The sequence below is a fragment of the Pecten maximus genome, chromosome 10, assembly GCF_902652985.1.
Source record: "Pecten maximus chromosome 10, xPecMax1.1, whole genome shotgun sequence".
Classification (NCBI taxonomy): domain Eukaryota; kingdom Metazoa; phylum Mollusca; class Bivalvia; order Pectinida; family Pectinidae; genus Pecten; species Pecten maximus.
The window spans coordinates 32,970,516-32,989,603 of NC_047024.1; the positions used below are offsets into that span (position 1 = coordinate 32,970,516).

At 34.8% G+C, this 19,088-nt stretch overlaps 2 protein-coding genes across 3 annotated transcripts in view; one reads left to right on the forward strand and one right to left on the reverse strand.

The window, feature by feature from the left end:
* Positions 1-15,276, reverse strand: LOC117335829 (serine-rich adhesin for platelets-like). Of its 2 annotated transcripts, XM_033896055.1 has the most exons (4): positions 15,155-15,276; positions 13,082-13,181; positions 1,806-4,742; positions 1-1,400 (listed from the first exon to the last, which is right to left on the reverse strand). In XM_033896055.1, the coding sequence occupies exons 2-4, from the start codon at positions 13,134-13,136 to the stop codon at positions 1,315-1,317; spliced, it is 3,078 nt and encodes a 1,025-aa protein (XP_033751946.1). In that variant the 5' UTR covers positions 13,137-13,181; positions 15,155-15,276; the 3' UTR covers positions 1-1,314. The 2 variants fall into 2 exon arrangements, with proteins under 2 accessions (XP_033751946.1, XP_033751945.1); XM_033896054.1 differs by lacking the exon at positions 1-1,400 and having other exon boundaries at positions 1,407-4,742.
* Positions 14,111-19,088, forward strand: part of LOC117335830 (integrator complex subunit 12-like) — a 15,355-nt gene continuing 10,377 nt past the window's right edge. The window contains exon 1 of the mRNA XM_033896058.1: positions 14,111-14,279. The gene's annotated coding sequence lies outside the window, so the exon portion shown is untranslated. The remainder of the gene's footprint in view (positions 14,280-19,088) is intronic.

Here is a 19,088-nt window from a genome sequence, read left to right on the forward strand (position 1 = left end):
GTGTTTTAATTAAACACACTTCTATGCTTTGGGTGCCATTTTATACATTTTGTAAGAACCAGTGCTTACTCGGTCGGTTATATCAATCTTAAAATATTGACAAGACATTAATTGGTCCTCTCATTAAATATCGAAGTCTGTATCATCTTGATTCGCCACTTTGTCACACATTCAGACGGCTTTGATAGAACTGTTTAATTGTTCTTAATGAACTGAAGACTCAAAATATATTTTAAGTGAGGTAATATCAGTAGCCTTTCGGTAACCCATATAATTCACCGACATATTCATATCTCATGAAACAATAGAGATTCTCCGTATATTGACACTGGCACCATGTACTATACAAAGTTCCATAAAACAGCATTATTTCAATCCAACAAATTGAGTGCAAACAAAAGAATCGAAGAACCCAACCTGATTTTGCTCTGTACGCTGGCAATCAAGAAAACACAACATAGCTCCGTCCTAATTTGATATTTGTTAAATCCAACTAAGTCAAGTTCCATATGATGTCACTAAATGAATACACAATCGGTTTTCGATGACGTCAACAAAATTTTGCTCTGTAATTGATATCCATTTGATTGAACGAAAGGTAGCTCCGGATATCGATTTTCAATCATTCGAAAATAATTGAGCTCTGTTAATTGGTGTTCAATTAACATAACATGATTTAACATTTAATCACCTTAACATGATTTAACATTCAATAAATCCCACATAGCTGCTTAGATATGTATTCAATCAATCCAGAATGATTCAGCTCCGTAAATTGGTACTGAGTTAATACAGCATGGTTTAATGTTCAATTTAATGAACGATTTATCTACATAAATTGGAATTTGATCAATTCAAAAGGATTAACATTGTCTCCACAAATTGTTATCCAATCAATTCAACAAAATCTAGCTCCTAAAATTGGTATACAACCAATCAAGAATAATTCAGATCCACAAATTGGTATTCAATAAAGCCGGAATAATTTAGCTCCTTAAATGGATTTTCAATCAATCTTTGATGATTTAATTAAGTCATTTTCTATTCGATCAATTCAACAATCGACATAATTTAGGTCTGTATTTGTATTCATACCAGTTTGCCATGACTGAATGTAACGTATGTAAGTTCCACAGTGTTTTATTCCAATGCCGGGGAATGGATAACTTTTTGTAGTAATTTTTACTCTAATCAACAGAACCTTTTACTTTATAAAACTAAAACACGTGTACTTGAGGATATATAGTTTCGAAACAAGCCTGAGGTCCAGTCGTTCGATGTTCTGCATTTATCAGCTGAAGCTAATTGGAGCTCTTACCACCTCAACAAATACGTCACGATTACCATGGAAATAGATATAACAAGATGGCGGACGAAGAGGAAGTCACACTGGGAAGATGCTGCAACAAATCACCAACAAAATGAATCCGATACCTACCATCGTATGTAATATCTACACTTACTTATATTACAATGATTCTTACAAATCATTGTATATCAAATTAAAATTGTACATTGTAATAGACTGTTATACTGCACTTATAGTATAGAGAGAGTGAGAGGAATCACGACAGTCCTGACATGGAAACAAGCCTTTAAATATCGAATCAAATGGGATATGTAATCCCCGTATGTAGGGAGGTTACTATCTTGAAATGAACAATTGAAATCACCACGCTTATTATACAGCTTATAAGTGCTCACCTGTTGTTACCTTGTAAATAAAGAGCATGCAGCCGATGATGAAAATAAGTCTAAGGCTAGCTTGGTTTCTTTTGATATCAGAAACATGAGAAATATCTTACCTCCGGCACCCAGAGAGTCGTCCTGAAGAAAACAACTTCCGGTCCCATTTACACATGCAGTTGTATCGACGGTGTTGCTGGAAGGAGTTGTTGTTGTTTGCTGGCCACTGCTGGTTGCAGTAGTGATTGGTGATGACGTGGTAGTGCTTGTTGTTACACTGGTCATTGATGTTGCAGTAGTGGTTGGTGATGACGTGGTAGTGCTTGATGTTACACCAGTCGTGGGGGATGCAGTAGTGGTTGGTGATGACGTGGTAGTGCTTGTTGGTACACCAGTCGTGGAGGTTGCAGTAGTGGCTGGTGATGACGTGGTAGTGCTTGTTGGTACACCAGTCGTGGAGGTTGCAGTAGTGGCTGGTGATGACGTGGTAGTGCTTGATGTAGAACCCGTCGTTGAAGTTGTTGTGGTGCTGCTAATAGTTGAACTACTGCTGGACGAACTGACTTGTTGTGTACTACTGTCGGTAGAGCTCGCGTATTGTGTACTTCTGTCGGTAGAGCTCGGGTATTGTGTACTACTGTCGGTAGAGCCCGGGTATTGTGTACTACTGTCGGTAGAGCTTGCGTATTGTGTACTACTGTCGGTAGAGCTTGCGTATTGTGTACTACTGTCAGTCGACCCAGAGCTTGAGTATTGTGTACTACTGTCGGTAGAGCTTGCGTACTGTGTACTACTGTCAGTAGAGCTTGCGTATTGTGTACTACTGTCAGAAGAGCTTGCGTATTGTGTACTACTGCCAGTCGACCCAGAGCTTGAGTATTGTGTACTACTGTCGGTAGAGCTTGCGTACTGAGTACTGCTGTCAGTGGACCCAGAGCTTGAGTATTGTGTACTACTGTCGGTAGAGCTTGCGTATTGTGTACTACTGTCAGTAGAGCTTGAGTATTGTGTACTACTGTCAGTAGACCCAGAGCTTGAGTATTGTGTACTACTGTCAGTAGACCCAGAGCTTAAGTATTGTGTACTACTGTCGGTAGAGCTTGCGTATTGTGTACTACTGTCGGTAGAGCTCGGATATTGTGTACTACTGTCGGTAGAGCTCGGATATTGTGTACTACTGTCGGTAGAGCTCGGATATTGTGTGCTACTGTCAGTCGACCCAGAGCTTGAGTATTGTGTACTACTGTCAGTCGACCCAGAGCTTAAGTATTGTGTACTACTGTCAGAAGAGCTTGCGTATTGTGTACTACTGTCGGTAGAGCTCGGATATTGTGTACTACTGTCAGAAGAGCTTGAGTATTGTGTACTACTGTCGGTAGAGCTCGGATATTGTGTACTACTGTCGGTAGAGCTCGGATATTGTGTACTACTGTCGGTAGAGCTCGGATATTGTGTACTACTGTCAGAAGAGCTTGAGTATTGTGTACTACTGTCGGTAGAGCTCGGATATTGTGTACTACTGTCGGTAGAGCTCGGATATTGTGTACTACTGTCAGTCGACCCAGAACTTGAGTATTGTGTACTACTGTCAGTCGACCCAGAACTTGAGTATTGTGTACTACTGTCAGTAGACCCAGAGCTTGAGTATTGTGTACTACTGTCAGTCGACCCAGAGCTTGCGTATTGTGTACTGCTGTCGGTAGAGATTGCGTACTGAGTACTACTGTCAGTAGAGCTTGCGTATTGTGTACTACTGTCAGAAGAGCTTGAGTATTGTGTACTACTGTCGGTAGACCCAGAGCTTGAGTATTGTGTACTACTGTCAGTCGACCCAGAGCTTGCGTATTGTGTACTGCTGTCGGTAGAGCTTGCGTACTGAGTACTGCTGTCAGTAGAGCTTGCGTATTGTGTACTACTGTCAGAAGAGCTTGAGTATTGTGTACTACTGTCGGTAGACCCAGAGCTTGAGTATTGTGTACTACTGTCGGTAGACCCAGAGCTTGAGTATTGTGTACTACTGTCGGTAGAGCTCGGATATTGTGTACTACTGTCGGTAGAACCAGAGCTCGAGTATTGTGTACTACTGTCAGTAGACCCAGAGCTTGAGTATTGTGTACTACTGTCGGTAGAGCTCGGATATTGTGTACTACTGTCGGTAGAACCAGAGCTCGAGTATTGTGTACTACTGTCAGTAGACCCAGAGCTTGAGAATTGTGTACTACTGTCAGTGGACCCAGAGCTTGAGTATTGTGTACTGCTGTCTGTAGAGCTTGCGTACTGAGTACTGCTGTCAGTAGACCCAGAGCTTGAGTATTGTGTACTACTGTCGGAAGAACCAGAGCTTGAGTATTGTGTACTACTGTCAGTGGACCCAGAGCTTGAGTATTGTGTACTACTGTCAGTAGACCCAGAGCTTGAGTATTGTGTACTACTGTCAGTGGACCCAGAGCTTGAGTATTGTGTACTACTGCCGGTAGAGTTCGGATATTGTGTGCTACTGTCAGTGGACCCAGAGCTTGAGTATTGTGTACTACTGTCAGTCGACCCAGAGCTTGAGTATTGTGTACTACTGTCGGTGGAGCTCGGATATTGTGTGCTACTGTCAGTCGACCCAGAGCTTGAGTATTGTGTACTACTGTCGGTAGAGCTTGCGTATCCTGTACTACTGTCGGTAGAGCTCGGATATTGTGTACTACTGTCAGTGGACCCAGAGCTTGAGAATTGTGTACTACTGTCGGTAGACCCAGAACTTGAGTATTGTGTACTACTGTCGGTGGACCCAGAGCTTGAGTATTGTGTACTACTGTCAGTCGACCCAGAGCTTGAGTATTGTGTACTACTGCCGGTAGAGCTTCCGTACTGAGTACTGCTGTCAGTCGACCCAGAGCTTGATAATTGTGTACTACTGTCAGTGGACCCAGAGCTTGAGAATTGTGTACTACTGTCGGTAGAACTTCCGTACTGAATACTACTGTCAGTGGACCCAGATATTGAGTATTGTGTACTACTGTCTGTACTGCCGCCTGAGACCGGTGAAATTGTTGTCGTACCATACACTAAAGTAGGAAATTAACAGATAATTACAAAATAATAGCTTGAGAAATGTACTGGATGAAATTCACAAGGAATATTCTCGGGAAGGAAGTTTTCCTGCACGACAAAAAAAGAATATGACATGTAATGAAGAATAAATAGTAGGAATGGTTTTCATAGAGGCTATAATTTCATCAAGGTTTTTTAAGAACAAGTACACCTACACGCCTTTAAAAGATTGTTATAAAATGCTAAAATGCCAGATAAAAGTTGCAGGAATCGTCATCAGTTTTACATTAATGTAACAAGTGGTTGTATTTTTGAAGTGGTTGGATAGAGGGGCATTACTAGCAGTACACATGTTAAATACTCTGTACGGTAGGTGGGTGAGCAGTTTTATAGCTTACACATCCACGAAAACATTATTTTATATATGTGACTATTTACTATTTTGGGAATTTAAGTCGAGGGTTTTGTTATGAATCCAGATCGTGGACTTCTATTTGTTTGTTGTGGTTTTTTTTGTAACTTTTTGTTTTTTAATTAAGTTTAAGCTTGCTTCAGATACCACATTACAAATCCATTGATAGGACAGGTACAATCTACTCGTATATATAAGTGATATGATTATTAGAAATGAAATCAAGGCATTGCGGCTTGGTTCAACGAGGACAATTTTGAAATATTACCAACTATAATTATAAAACAACTGCATGTATACATGTACATCAATATTAGATCAACAAAAAAAAAATCCTTTATTTCTTGATTGATTACTATATTCACTACTTGCCTTATATAAGTAAATGCCATAAAATCAATACATGTAATTAACAATAACTACTTTCAATAGCCTTTTTATATTATATGCAGAGCCAGATATAGCTTTTAATCAAAGGGAGACAAGTCTCAAAATAATACTCAGGTAACTTCTATTTCTACTGTTTCTTAAAACAATTATATATATTCTATACTATACAATCATGCAACATCTCCATTTTATGCAAGTAATGGTCAACTTACTATACACAGATATGTCATAACTCTTCAATACTATATATGTACACCTATCAACCTCTTAATACTGTAAGCTATATACATGTATAATTCAACAATGGTATATCTTTATCCTAAGTGTTCAATACATACTGTAATAAATGAAATTCATACAGAAATTACTAGATATTTGAATCCTACTTTCATTCTTGAGCTATGACGATTATTTGCATTACATGTTGTAGACGTAGCAATCAGTCTGTGCAAAACTAATCAGTGCGTGTCCGGTTATGCGATATAAATTAGAGGGTGCTGAAATAAGTACATATAAAGTATTTAATTAAGATAAGATATTTCCATTAAGCTATGTTACACAAGTTTGGATAACTTCAATGTGTTAATTTTAAAACAATGGCCGCACATTTCTGATTTAAACGTAATCATAACCATGAGAAATACCAAACAAATAACAGATCATGTTTTGGACTCATTGAGCACACAGTTTATAGACGGAATGACCATGTAAGCTGTAAATGAAATTCGCCAAGCCCATTAGCACGGTAAACATGACAGAAAAGAAATGGTCGAGGGGGCAGTCCAGGGCCAAATAATGCGGAATAATCCCGTTATGTCATGATATTATACTCGGCTTTATGATTTCAGTATGTGACGAAACGGTATTACAATACACAAAATTATGATATCATATACATGTATATATTTATTATGTGACAATACCTTAATTTTCGATCTATCAATATATTACTTTTTCTATTTACTAACTTATTGACATGAAAATTTGCTGAGTTTTACATCCTAAATTCTGAGCTAGTAGTTATCAATATTTTCCCATTGGTGGAACTTGTGATGTGGCGTATTGATATACAACTGGATTAGTCTTGTTAACAATTTTAAATATATATGTTAAACATCCGTATCAAGTTTTTATTTTCTTGAATACATAGGAACAATAACTATAAGGCTGGAATCGCAAGACGATGTACATTTTCCGCAAAACGTCCCATACCATTCATCTGAAGATCTAACGTTGATATTGTACTTAATCATATAATCGGGCTGTTATCCAGTGAATTCGACCGTGTAATATTTTTTTTCGTAAGTGGCGCCTGTGTTACTAGAAGTCTCTGCTTAATGCGAAGTAAAAATTCAGTTCCGACATCAAAATTATATGTAAAATATACTCGGTTGAGTACAAGTACTGGAGCATACACAGGTAAAATTACTTCAATTGAAATTCACATGGATTTCACATGAAATTTCCACGTGAATTTCACATGAAAGGGCAAAAAGGTGAAATCCACATGGAATTTTTCGTGAAGGAAGTTTGCCTTTATATGGCACACGACAAATGCCAATATGAAATATACTGACGAAGGTAAAGTAGAAATGGTTGAAAAACTGGCTGACAAGATCCTTTTTGAGTCTGGCGGTAAGCTGCACTTTCAAACATACCAAACAGTACCCATAACTTTGTCTACTTTTATGTTTTCAGAAGGGGCTAAGTCGTGGACATCTATTTTTTGTAAACTTTAAAAGAAGAAAAAACAAATTCTAGGTTTTAGCTTGCTTCAGATATCCCTCATTTCGTTACATAATGGAAACAATACGCGTTATATGATTACTAGATATGAGACAATGATTTTCTATATAAATAGATATTTGTGACTTGGTCCGATGAGAACAGCTACGAAATATTAGGCTCGTGAAATTAAACAACTATACATCAATATAAGATCAATATTTGCAAAATCTTAAAACATGTTTAGAGTAAATGCTGACTTGAGAAATGGCAAACTTTTAAATAAACAATAAGTAAAATGTATACAAACATTAGTTTGATATTTGAATCCTACTTTCATTCTTGAGCTATGACTATTATTTGTATTATATGTCCTAGACGAAGCATCCATTCTCATATAACCGGTATAAAACCACTTAGTTTTATACCATCAATAACTATCGACCTATACATGTACTTAATACTAGTAGTGCTGACCGGTTCCGAAAAATCAATGTCTATTAAGTAGTCATAGCTCGCATAGTCTAGCATCAAGTATGTTGAAAATGGATATAAGAACTATGATCAATATCTAGGTGTCAAAAGTATTATCAGCATCATGCTTTGATAGTTCAAAATATAAAAAACATTAATACCTTGGTAATTTTCAGTTTTGTGATAAAATCACCATCTCGAATCACTGTAGCGAGTATAATAATTGATTAACAATTTTGATAACCTTGAACTTCTGTAACGTTAACTGTAATATTATTTCAGCATTTTTCGTATAAAAACCATTCCTCTATTTCTTCATTGCGATAAATACACTATCTTTATACTTCTACGATAAGTACGCTTATTCATCATCTGCGATAAAATGTGAGTGTGCTGAAATAAGGACGTTTGCAGTATTCAAATAAGATGATATATTTCCACTGTCTTGCCTTAACGTTTTCAATGTTACACAGGTCTGGATAACTTCAGTGTATTACTGTTAAAACAATAGCCACACATTTCAGATTTAAACATAATTATAACAAATATAACAAAAATCATTTAGGTACTTTCTCTTCCTTGACGCATTAAGCACACAGTTCACTGACAAAATGGTCATGTAAGCTGTAATGAAAATTCTCCCAACCCATTAGCACAGTAAATATGACAGAAAAGAAATGGTCGAGGGGGTAGCCCAGGGCCACATAATGCGGAACTAATCCCGTTATGTCATGGTATTATACTCGGCTTTATGATTTCAGTATGTGACGAAACAGTATTACACAAAATTATAATATCAGATATATTTCTAACAGGTGACAATACCTTCATTTTCTTCAAATGGTTTAATATAAAACGTTTTTTTAATTCACGAACTTTTTTGCTCGAAACCTTGAATTTAAAGTGTTTTGCAGGTTTAATAATGGACTAATGATAGATACTTTCCGCTTAGTGGAAATCGTGATGTGGTGTATCAATTGACAACTGGATTAGTCTTGTAGACAGTTTGAAATATGTATGTAAATATGCCTATTAAAGTGATATTTTCATAAATACTTAGGAACAATAAGTAGGACTGGAATCGACAGACGGTATGAACATTTTTCACATAGCGTCCCATCCCATTCATGAAGAGTTAACGTTGACGTTTTGCTATTCATATGATCGGCCTGTTATCCAATGAATACGCATGACTTATATTTTGCATATATGACACTAGTGTAACATACCATGGAGCGTTTTTCATTGGCTGCGCTAGTCGAAAATCGATTGTGAACAATGATGTTACGTATTGGATTGTACCTGGCGCAATAAAGTGGCTGCCTCCGTTTTATTTTGCCTTCCACATTTCGACAATAAAACTTTTCAAAATGTTATAAAGTTCTTAATTCAGGAGGGAATATCAATTTTGAAGGATTCTTATGAGTATGTATTGAAAGGTGCACATATATTGGGTAGCTGTAAATTTCCTTATAAGACATGCGATTTACGACGGTTCGTGTTTTAATTTCTGATACAATTGACTTTCGCCATTCACTCATGACTTCTCTTACACGTATATGTACATCTATTAATTAGTCGAGGACTTCCCAATAGTCACATGTATACCTAACTGTATAGACTATGACATAAGATAGAGCAGGCTATTGATATGATGGAATTATTAAAATCTATTGAGCGTGATAAGTATTGATGATTGTGATAATTATCGACATAAAGGATATCTAACAAGTGATGATTGATCACGATTTATATCTATACAGAGGATATCTAACGAATGATGATTGATAAGAATTTATATCTATATAGAGGATATCTATCGAGTGATGATTGATAAGAATTTATATCTATATAGAGGATATCTAACGAATGATGATTGATTATGATTTGTATCTATAAAGAGGATACATATCGAGTGATTGGTTAGTATCTATATCTAAATAGATGATATCTAACGAGTGATGATTGGTTAGTATTTATATCTATATAGAGGATATCTAACGAGTGATGATTGGTTAGTATTTATATCTATATAGAGGATATCTAACGAGTGATGATTGATCAGAATTTATATCTATATAGAGGATATCTAACAAGTGATGATTGATTAGGAATTATATCTATATAGAGGATATCTAACGAGTGATGATTGGTTAGGAATTATATCTAAATAGAGGATATGTAACGAGTGATGATTGGTTAGGAATTATATCTATATAGAGGATATCTAACGAGTGATGATTGGTTAGTATTTATATCTATATAGAGGATATCTAACGAGTGATGATTGGTTAGTATTTATATCTATAGAGAGGATATCTAACGAGTGATGATTGGTTAGTACTTATATCTATATAGAGGATATCTAACGAGTGATGATTGGTTAGTATTTATATCAATATAGAGGATATCTAACGAGTGATGATTGGTCAGGATTTATATCTATATAGAGGATATCTAACAAGTGATGATTGATCAGGATTTATATCTATATAGAGGATATCTAACAAGTGATGATTGATCAGGATTTATATCTATATAGAGGATATCTAACGAGTGATGATTGGTTAGTATTTATATCTATATAGAGGATATCTAACGAGTGATGATTGATTAGGATTTATATCTATATAGAGGATATCTAACGAGTGATGATTGGTTAGGAATTATATCTATATAGAGGATATCTAACAAGTGATGATTGATTAGGATTTATATCTATATAGAGGATATCTAACGAGTGATGATTGGTTAGTATTTATATCTATATAGAGGATATCTAACGAGTGATGATTGATCAGGATTTATATCAATATAGAGGATATCTAACGAGTGATGATTGATTAGGATTTATATCTAAATAGAGGATATCTAACGAGTGATGATTGGTTAGTATTTATATCTATATAAAGGATATCTAACGAATGATGATTGATCAGGATTTATATCTATATAGAGGATATCTAACGAGTGATGACTGATCAGGATTTATATCTATATAGAGGATATCTAACGAGTGATGATTGGTTAGTATTTATATCTATATGAAGGATATCTAACGAATGATGATTGATCAGGATTTATATCTATATAGAGGATATCTAACGAGTGATGACTGATCAGGATTTATATCTATATAGAGGATATCTAACGAGTGATGATTGGTTAGTATTTATATCTATATAGAGGATATCTAACGAGTGATGATTGATCAGGATTTATATCAATATAGAGGATATCTAACGAGTGATGATTGGTTAGTATTTATATCTATATAGAGGATATCTAACGAGTGATGATTGATCAGGAATTATATCTATATAGAGGATATCTAACGAGTGATGATTGATTAGGAATTATATCTATATAGAGGATATCTAACGAGTGATGATTGGTTATGAATTATATCTATACAGAGGATATCTAACGAGTGATGATTGGTTATGAATTATATCTATATAGAGGATATCTAACGAGTGATGATTGGTTAGTATTTATATCTATATAGAGGATATCTAACGAGTGATGATTGGTTAGTATTTATATCTATATAGAGGATATCTAACGAGTGATGATTGGTTAGTATTTATATCTATATAGAGGATATCTAACGAGTGATGATTGATTATGAATTATATCTATATAGAGGATATCTAACGAGTGATGATTGATTAGGATTTATATCTATATAGAGGATATGTAACGAGTGATGATTGATTATGAATTATATCTATATAGAGGATATCTAACAAGTGATGATTGATCAGGATTTATATCTATATAGAGGATATCTAACGAGTGATGATTGATCAGGAATTATATCTATATAGAGGATATCTAACGAGTGATGATTGGTTAGTATTTATATCTATATAGAGGATATCTAACGAGTGATGATTGGTTAGTATTTATATCTATATAGAGGATATCTAACGAGTGATGATTGATTATGAATTATATCTATATAGAGGATATCTAACGAGTGATGATTGGTTAGGAATTATATCTATATAGAGGATATCTAACGAGTGATGATTGAATATGAATTATATCTATATAGAGGATATCTAACGAGTGATGATTGATTAGGATTTATATCTATATAGAGGATATCTAACGAGTGATGATTGGTTAGTATTTATATCTATATAGAGGATATCTAACGAGTGATGATTGATCAGGATTTATATCTATATAGAGGATATCTAACGAGTGATGATTGGTTAGTATTTATATCTATATAGAGGATATCTAACAAGTGATGATTGGTTAGTACTTATATCTATATAGAGGATATCTAACAAGTGATGATTGGTTAGTACTTATATCTATATAGAGGATATCTAACGAGTGATGATTGATTAGGATTTATATCTATATAGAGGATATCTAACGAGTGATGATTGGTTAGTATCTATATCTATATAGAGGATATCTAACGAGTGATGATTGGTTAGTATCTATATCTATATAGAGGATATCTAACGAGTGATGATTGGTTAGTATTTATATCTATATAGAGGATATGTAACGAGTGATGATTGGTTAGTATTTATATCTATATAGAGGATATCTAACGAGTGATGATTGGTTAGTATTTATATCTATATAGAGGATATCTAACGAGTGATGATTGATCAGGATTTATATCTATATAAAGGATATGTAACGAGTGATGATTGATTATGATTTGTATCTATATAGAGGATATCTAACGAGTAATGATTGGTTAGGAATTATATCTATATAGAGGATATCTAACGAGTGATGATTGATCAGGATTTATATCTATATAGAGGATATCTAACGAGTGATGATTGGTTAGTATTTATATCTATATAGAGGATATCTAACGAATGATCATTGTCTTTTGATCACGTTTAATGACCGCATTGATTTATCGAACTATTTTCTTTCGTTTACTGAAATTATGAATAGAAATATTTTGACCTCACTCCACTTAAAGGTATTTCACATCACTGTGAATTATCAAAACAAGAAAACTTATTTATTTGATATGTATCTACTGTATTACATATGAAAACTATATCTATTTAAAACAGCAGAACTATAAAATCCTCCTGGTTGTCTATTAGCGCATATCATTAATTTTACTATATAGAATGACAATTAAAAATATCTCAATTATCATACTTACGTGAATATCAGAAACAAATGGACACATATGTTAAGATATCTGCCCCATAGCCATAGTGTAATCTTTAACAACATATTGAGGTACCTCATTTTAATGTCCAACACTTCCCTGTTAACTCGAGGAATGTATCTAAGAAATAAGTATTGTGTAATCATTCTGTGTGGAGAACAATATGCTATAAGACATATACATACCTGTGGTGAGGCAAACCATACACAGTAGTGTGATGGCCACTCCTGTCGGGGCCATGGTCGTAATCTGTTCGAACGAAATTAAGAAACACGGGTGGCTCACCTATAAAGGAACGTGCAAATACTTCAGACTAAACATTCCGTAATAACCTCTAATTCTGGTCTGATTTTCGGGAAATTCAATCAACTTTGAACTTTTTAAAAAGTTTACATTGATGCTCTGGGGACCCCGGTCTAATCAACATTTATTCGATTAACGAAAATCTTAAGGACACTTTAATAATACATTCGAAAACATCTTAGAGGAACTTTCATTAAATTTATAGAATGTTTTAAGTTAAGGAATATTGAAACCTGTCCCTGGTGGAATTCAAGTTCCCGGTTTTCCTGTTACTTTTTATGCCAAGTCAAAATTCTTATTATTGACATTGAATAAGATTATACACGCATGATATCCAAACGTTATATTTATTCAGCTATGGGGTTGGTACTCTTCCCCCATTTTACCATTCTCCTCGCTAATTTACACACTTCTGGTACCTAGTATCATTGACTAATCCCATAATTACACAGCGTATAGAGTTGTCTTGATACATTTTAAAAGGTGATATAAATGTAGGTGTTTTATCACAATTCCTTACTCTGTCGGATATACAGGAAAAAATATATCCAGTAAGTCACATATATTTCAACTTGTGTCTGTGCATAAACAGTTACCGAGAGCATTGCCAATGGCTGGTACAAATCGACGAAACATGCCCTAAAATCTGAAGATGACTTCCAACTTTGAAGCCTTGGTGTCTATCATTGATAAAAACGTTTGGTATACAAATGGTTTTACTATCTAATTATTATTATCATTATGTCCGCTCTAAGCCAATGTAGAACACTTTCGTACAGAATTACAAGATATCCGGCACACCTTTTCTTCTTCTCGGCATACAAATACATTAATTTTGGATGTTCCCTCTTCTCGGCATACAATCACATTAATTTCGGATGAACTGTCTTCTCGGCGTACAAAAATACATTAATTTCGGATGAATATTTTCAAATTTTTGACATCTAATTGTTTGGTTCTGTCATTGAATATCAAATTGAATAATCATATGCCTTCTAATTTATTTCTTTACTTAATAGGTATTCACAAGTTGACTGCTCCTACTGGTGGTTGGTCGTAACATAGGAGCTGGATATAAAGGTTGGTATAAATAACACAGAATTCAAATTGAACAATGAATTATCTTTTATATTATAAAGATATTTTAAACTGGTGAAAAAACAGTGCTCTTTAGATATTTTAGTTCAGATACATCGAACTGACCTCTAGTACAACGTATGGGTCATGTTTGGACGAACTTTCCGTACAGTACACAATATAGATTCTCTTCGTTAGTATTCTGTGTCGATTTATTGAATATTAAAATAATTGCTTCCTTACCAGTTAAAGTCCATGATTATCATGAATTTTCATCCTTATATATATTTTTGCATGCGTGTATAAGTGTACTATGCCCTGGAGCGTTTTATTACATGGCTGTGTAAGTTATAATATGGATAATGACGTTAGTTAATGAGTTGAAAAGGCGTAATAAAATGGCTGCCTGTGTTTGATTTTGTCCTCCATAATTTGACTTTAAAACCTATCAAAATGTCAGATATTAGAGTTACGTGATAAAAGTTTTCTTTACATTTCATATGAGATTTTATGGAAACGTCTCAAAATTTTAATTTTCGCTCAGGAAGGCTTATGAAAAAAAAATGAAATAAAAGGAAGAAAGAAATTACGAGGCTTATTTCGTAAAATCATACTCATTTAAGATCCTACACATGAGCGACAGTGCGGGTAATTTTTCCACTTGTAGCTATATCACCACATAGTTAAACGGGGACGATAGATATTGTAGCAACAACTGCCGAAAAAAGGAAGGAGATATTTATGAAACATTTAACCAGATGTTTTAATACAACAATTTAATTATGGTAATTAGTATAATCATCAGTCCTTGATATACATTCAACGCCCGCTAATATTTAATTATTTTTTTATGATTATATCAGAGTAAAAATACTTACGTGCCTAGTTCAGACCATACCTCCTCACAGACAAATTCAATTCCCAGCCTACAGGATAAGTAAAATCTCAAACATAAAATTTAACCTACATGCTAACTTATCCCATAGAGACTCAAATCAATATTGTCATATCTTCTTATTCCTTCTGGGGTTAAAGCCTCGCCAATAGCTTTGTTACAATATAGATGTGGACTAGTTTACTATAAATAGGTCGGTAAATTAATATGCATGTTACAAGATTGATAATATTTTAAGAAATAATATCTATTGTTAGTAGTTTGCAGTAATCAAAATTTTAAACATCACACAATTTTATCTACATGTTTCATTCAGGTGATGTTTCTTCTTTACTGAAATCGATAAAATAATGTCATTAATTTTACAGGTGATAGTGCGTGACTTGGCAGATTATCAAGTTAACAACTTGTTGGGCTCTGTTAAAGAATCACTTTTTTGTATACGTATACCACCAATACATTAGGCGTAGGTTGGTCAGCTCTAGAATAAACACTTAACATTCTCTTTGAATGTAAAGTGTGTATAGCTAAATACATAGAGGTCATATGTTTAAATGTTTCATCTTTCCTTTTGTCAGTTGCCTATGGCAAGCCAAGTTGTCATTTATCGGAGCACCTTGATCCAGAACTAAACCAAATTATATACTCTTGAGAAATGGAAAATTCACATTAAGGAGATTGAAATCATCACGCTAGCCATACAGTTTAATGGCAAGGTGTCCTTTGGTCACACTGTGGTAAACGTGGAACTATGCTAAATCATTTAATTTTCATTTTATGATATAACAATCAGCCATGTTACATTAATTCTTAAACAAATAAATGACGTCGGTTGATATCTACGATTCAGCACGGTAGTACATCTAGGTGACAAATGTATTCGAAGGTCATTCTGAATATCTTCTGACTAAAGGTATTGTGAATACATGTACCTTCTCATAGGATTAATTTACAATTTAACAAGACTGTCTATTCTGCAGATTAAAACACACGGCAAATGCCCGGGGATGACAGTTCGATATTGATGGATAAATATTTGATTTTTCTTTTCATAATTTCCAAGTATATTTTAACAATAGCTGAAAAACAATGAAATTCCTTGAACTTTTATTTTATTTGAGTTGGCGATGTCCTAATTGCAAGATGTAGTTTGTAAACGTAAGGAATTATAATGTAATAAAAAAAGAAATATAGATGGTATTCGGTGTATATAGCCCGATTGCATAGACATGTCACTGTGTCACTGAAAAATCAGGTTTTGTCAGCGAAAGTAATTTAATATATATATATATGTATATATATGTATTTATTTTTATGGGTTTTACGTCCGCTATTACGGCGTGTGGCCTTTCAGTTGACGAAGCGAAAGTAACGTTGACGCAGCTTAATTTTATATATTTGGACTTGTCTGTAATAATCTTGGATTTTTAGGTCACCCTGACCCTTACTCTTCAGGTCAGGATGACCTATAGTCGTAGAGCTTCTTCTGTCGTCGTGCGCCGTCCGTAATCTTTTCTCATTTCAAACTTCTCAAGTTCAACAGTTGGTATTGAGCTAACACTTGCCTGGAATGATCCCGAGATAGTCCTGACCATGTGTTGTTATTTTTCGGATCGGTCCGAAATCCAAGATGGCCGTCATGGCAGCCATTTAAAAAAAAAAGCACACACTTTAAACTTCTTCTTCAGATCCACTGGTGCCATTGAGCTGGAAATTGGCGAGGATGTTACGGGAAGGGAGCCACGAAGTGTTGTTATTTTTCAGTCTCGTAAAAGCTTTGACATGGCAGCCACGGTGGCCATTTTGTAACATGATTGCACAATCATGATTTTCCTGAACAACACATATTTAAAACTTCTTCTCAAGTTCGACTAGTGAGATTTAGCTCTTACCTGAAATGATCCTGAGATGGTCTTGACCATGCAAGTCTTCTTATTTTTAGTGCCACCATACTTGCTTCTGAGTATGTATATATACATCTTCGAGATGGTATATATACTGCAATAGTACAAAGGTCTTTGGAGTCAGGTGACCGTTAAGGCCCATGGGCCTCTTGCTGGCCTTAAATTCGTCATTGATTTTATCATGTCTTTATTTCCCGCAGCGCGTATGTAACATAAATATTGTTTAATTACACTACTCCGAAATCTAAAGCGTATGTTAGTTTTAGTACGCAGCATTTTCTTCTGTTTTTCTTGGAAGTTATTTTTCTTTAATCGTTTCCACTAAAACTTTCATAATTCATAATTTAAAGAAAGTGCATTATCTTATCAGTTATAAGATGGAAATCTAATGATATAGTCCCTTTGATGGGTTCTTACGAACTAATGTTATTTTTTATAATGCATTGTATGAAAAAACATATTTTGATTTCATTTCTGGAACATTTGAACTGTAATAAAACGTTACTAGTAGCCAAGAGGACGAAAAATATCTATATCAGTCAATAGATATAGAAAATTAGCTTGTCGCACGTGTTTTCATTTGATTATTTTTTCTCTTCGAAAACATATTTCTGTTACATTTCTCGGAACTGTACGTACAAGTGTCATTACAAGACTGGTGGTCTCTTTGTCAAGCTCTGATTGACTGTGTGAGCAAAAAACATGTTTTAAGGCATGTAACAAGAAATTTCAAATGGATCTTGTCGCGGAGCATTGAATGATTGGAAATCTGAACCACTGGTCTTTTCTCTTCTTTCTATCATTAGTCTCTACCCAGTGAGGGGGTGGGGGAGACGGTCAAGTTTTGTCAGCTTTCATTCGGTTACATTCCATAAGGGATTTTGATGAAGCTCCAAACAATAAATCTCGTAAGAGTTTTTTTTTCAGAGCGACTTTGATCAAACTTCACTCAGTTATAAAGGAGGATGGTATCTCGGGCAAGTTTGAGTTTCACAGTCGTTGGTCCAGTTCACGTTACTGTCTTTAGAAAATTATTTTCGGCGCTGTAGCGAGTTCCTTTGAGGGATTTTTTTTTTATCAAACTTGAGTCTCTATGTAGGATTATATAATCTCATACAATTGTGAATGTCATGTTTGTCGGATCATGGTCATCATTACAATCTTTTTTTAGAAAAGCATTGTCGGCGTTCTAGATGCTTCATTCCTAAGGGATTCGGATCAAACTTCAGACACTCGTAAACTACCATAATAGCTAGCGGGACCGGTAGAGGACATGTATTGCTTTGGTAATACTTAGCTTACTTGTTAATAATTTGACAACAAGAGGAGTCTTCATATGAAACTGAGAACAATCGATCAAGAATAATCTGAGAAATATAGGTCTGTCACACTTCAACTAAACAAGTGAAATTTATAAGAAATAAAAAATGTCTTCGAAAAAACTCTCTGAGAAATAACGATAGCAAACTTTAACTGTCGGTTGTCAGCCATCTTGCTTTTAGATCACTCCAAAAATGGTACAATCACAACTAGGGTCAAAGTGAAACCTAAAGATAAAACAAAATTAGAAAGATTCATGAAATAGTGATAACAAACTTAAACTGGCAAAATTCAAAATGACCACCTGTCCGCTTTCTTGTTTTACATATGAAATTGGAGAAAATCCATGGAAAACTTTCTGAGATAAGTGTAACAAACTTCAACTGTCAACATTCTAAATGGCTGTCTGTCGGCCATCTTGATTTTATATCAGTCTCGAAATTAAACATCCACAACTAGGAATCAAGGGGGGGGGGGGGGGGGGGGGGGGGGGGGGGGGGGGGGGCTACAGACGAGAAAGATCACGAAGAACTCTCTGAGAAATAGCGATAACTAAGTACAATTGTCAATATAGCCGCCTGTCAGTCATCTTGTTATCATATCAATCTCAAAGTAAAACATGCCAACTATAGCTAGGACCCAAGAGAAACCTACAAGTGATTTTCTTCATCAATCATAGGAGGCGACCGGAAA

What these genes read in the sequence shown, in the direction of transcription:
- LOC117335829 (XM_033896054.1), bottom strand. Translation starts at nt 13,136, where the DNA reads ATGGCCCCGACAGGAGTGGCCATCACACTACTGTGTATGGTTTGCCTC. An exon ending in TATGGTTTGCCTCACCACAG is followed by an intron (nt 4,743 to 13,081) that starts GTATGTATATGT and finishes TTCCTACTTTAG; the next exon opens with TGTATGGTACGACAACAATT.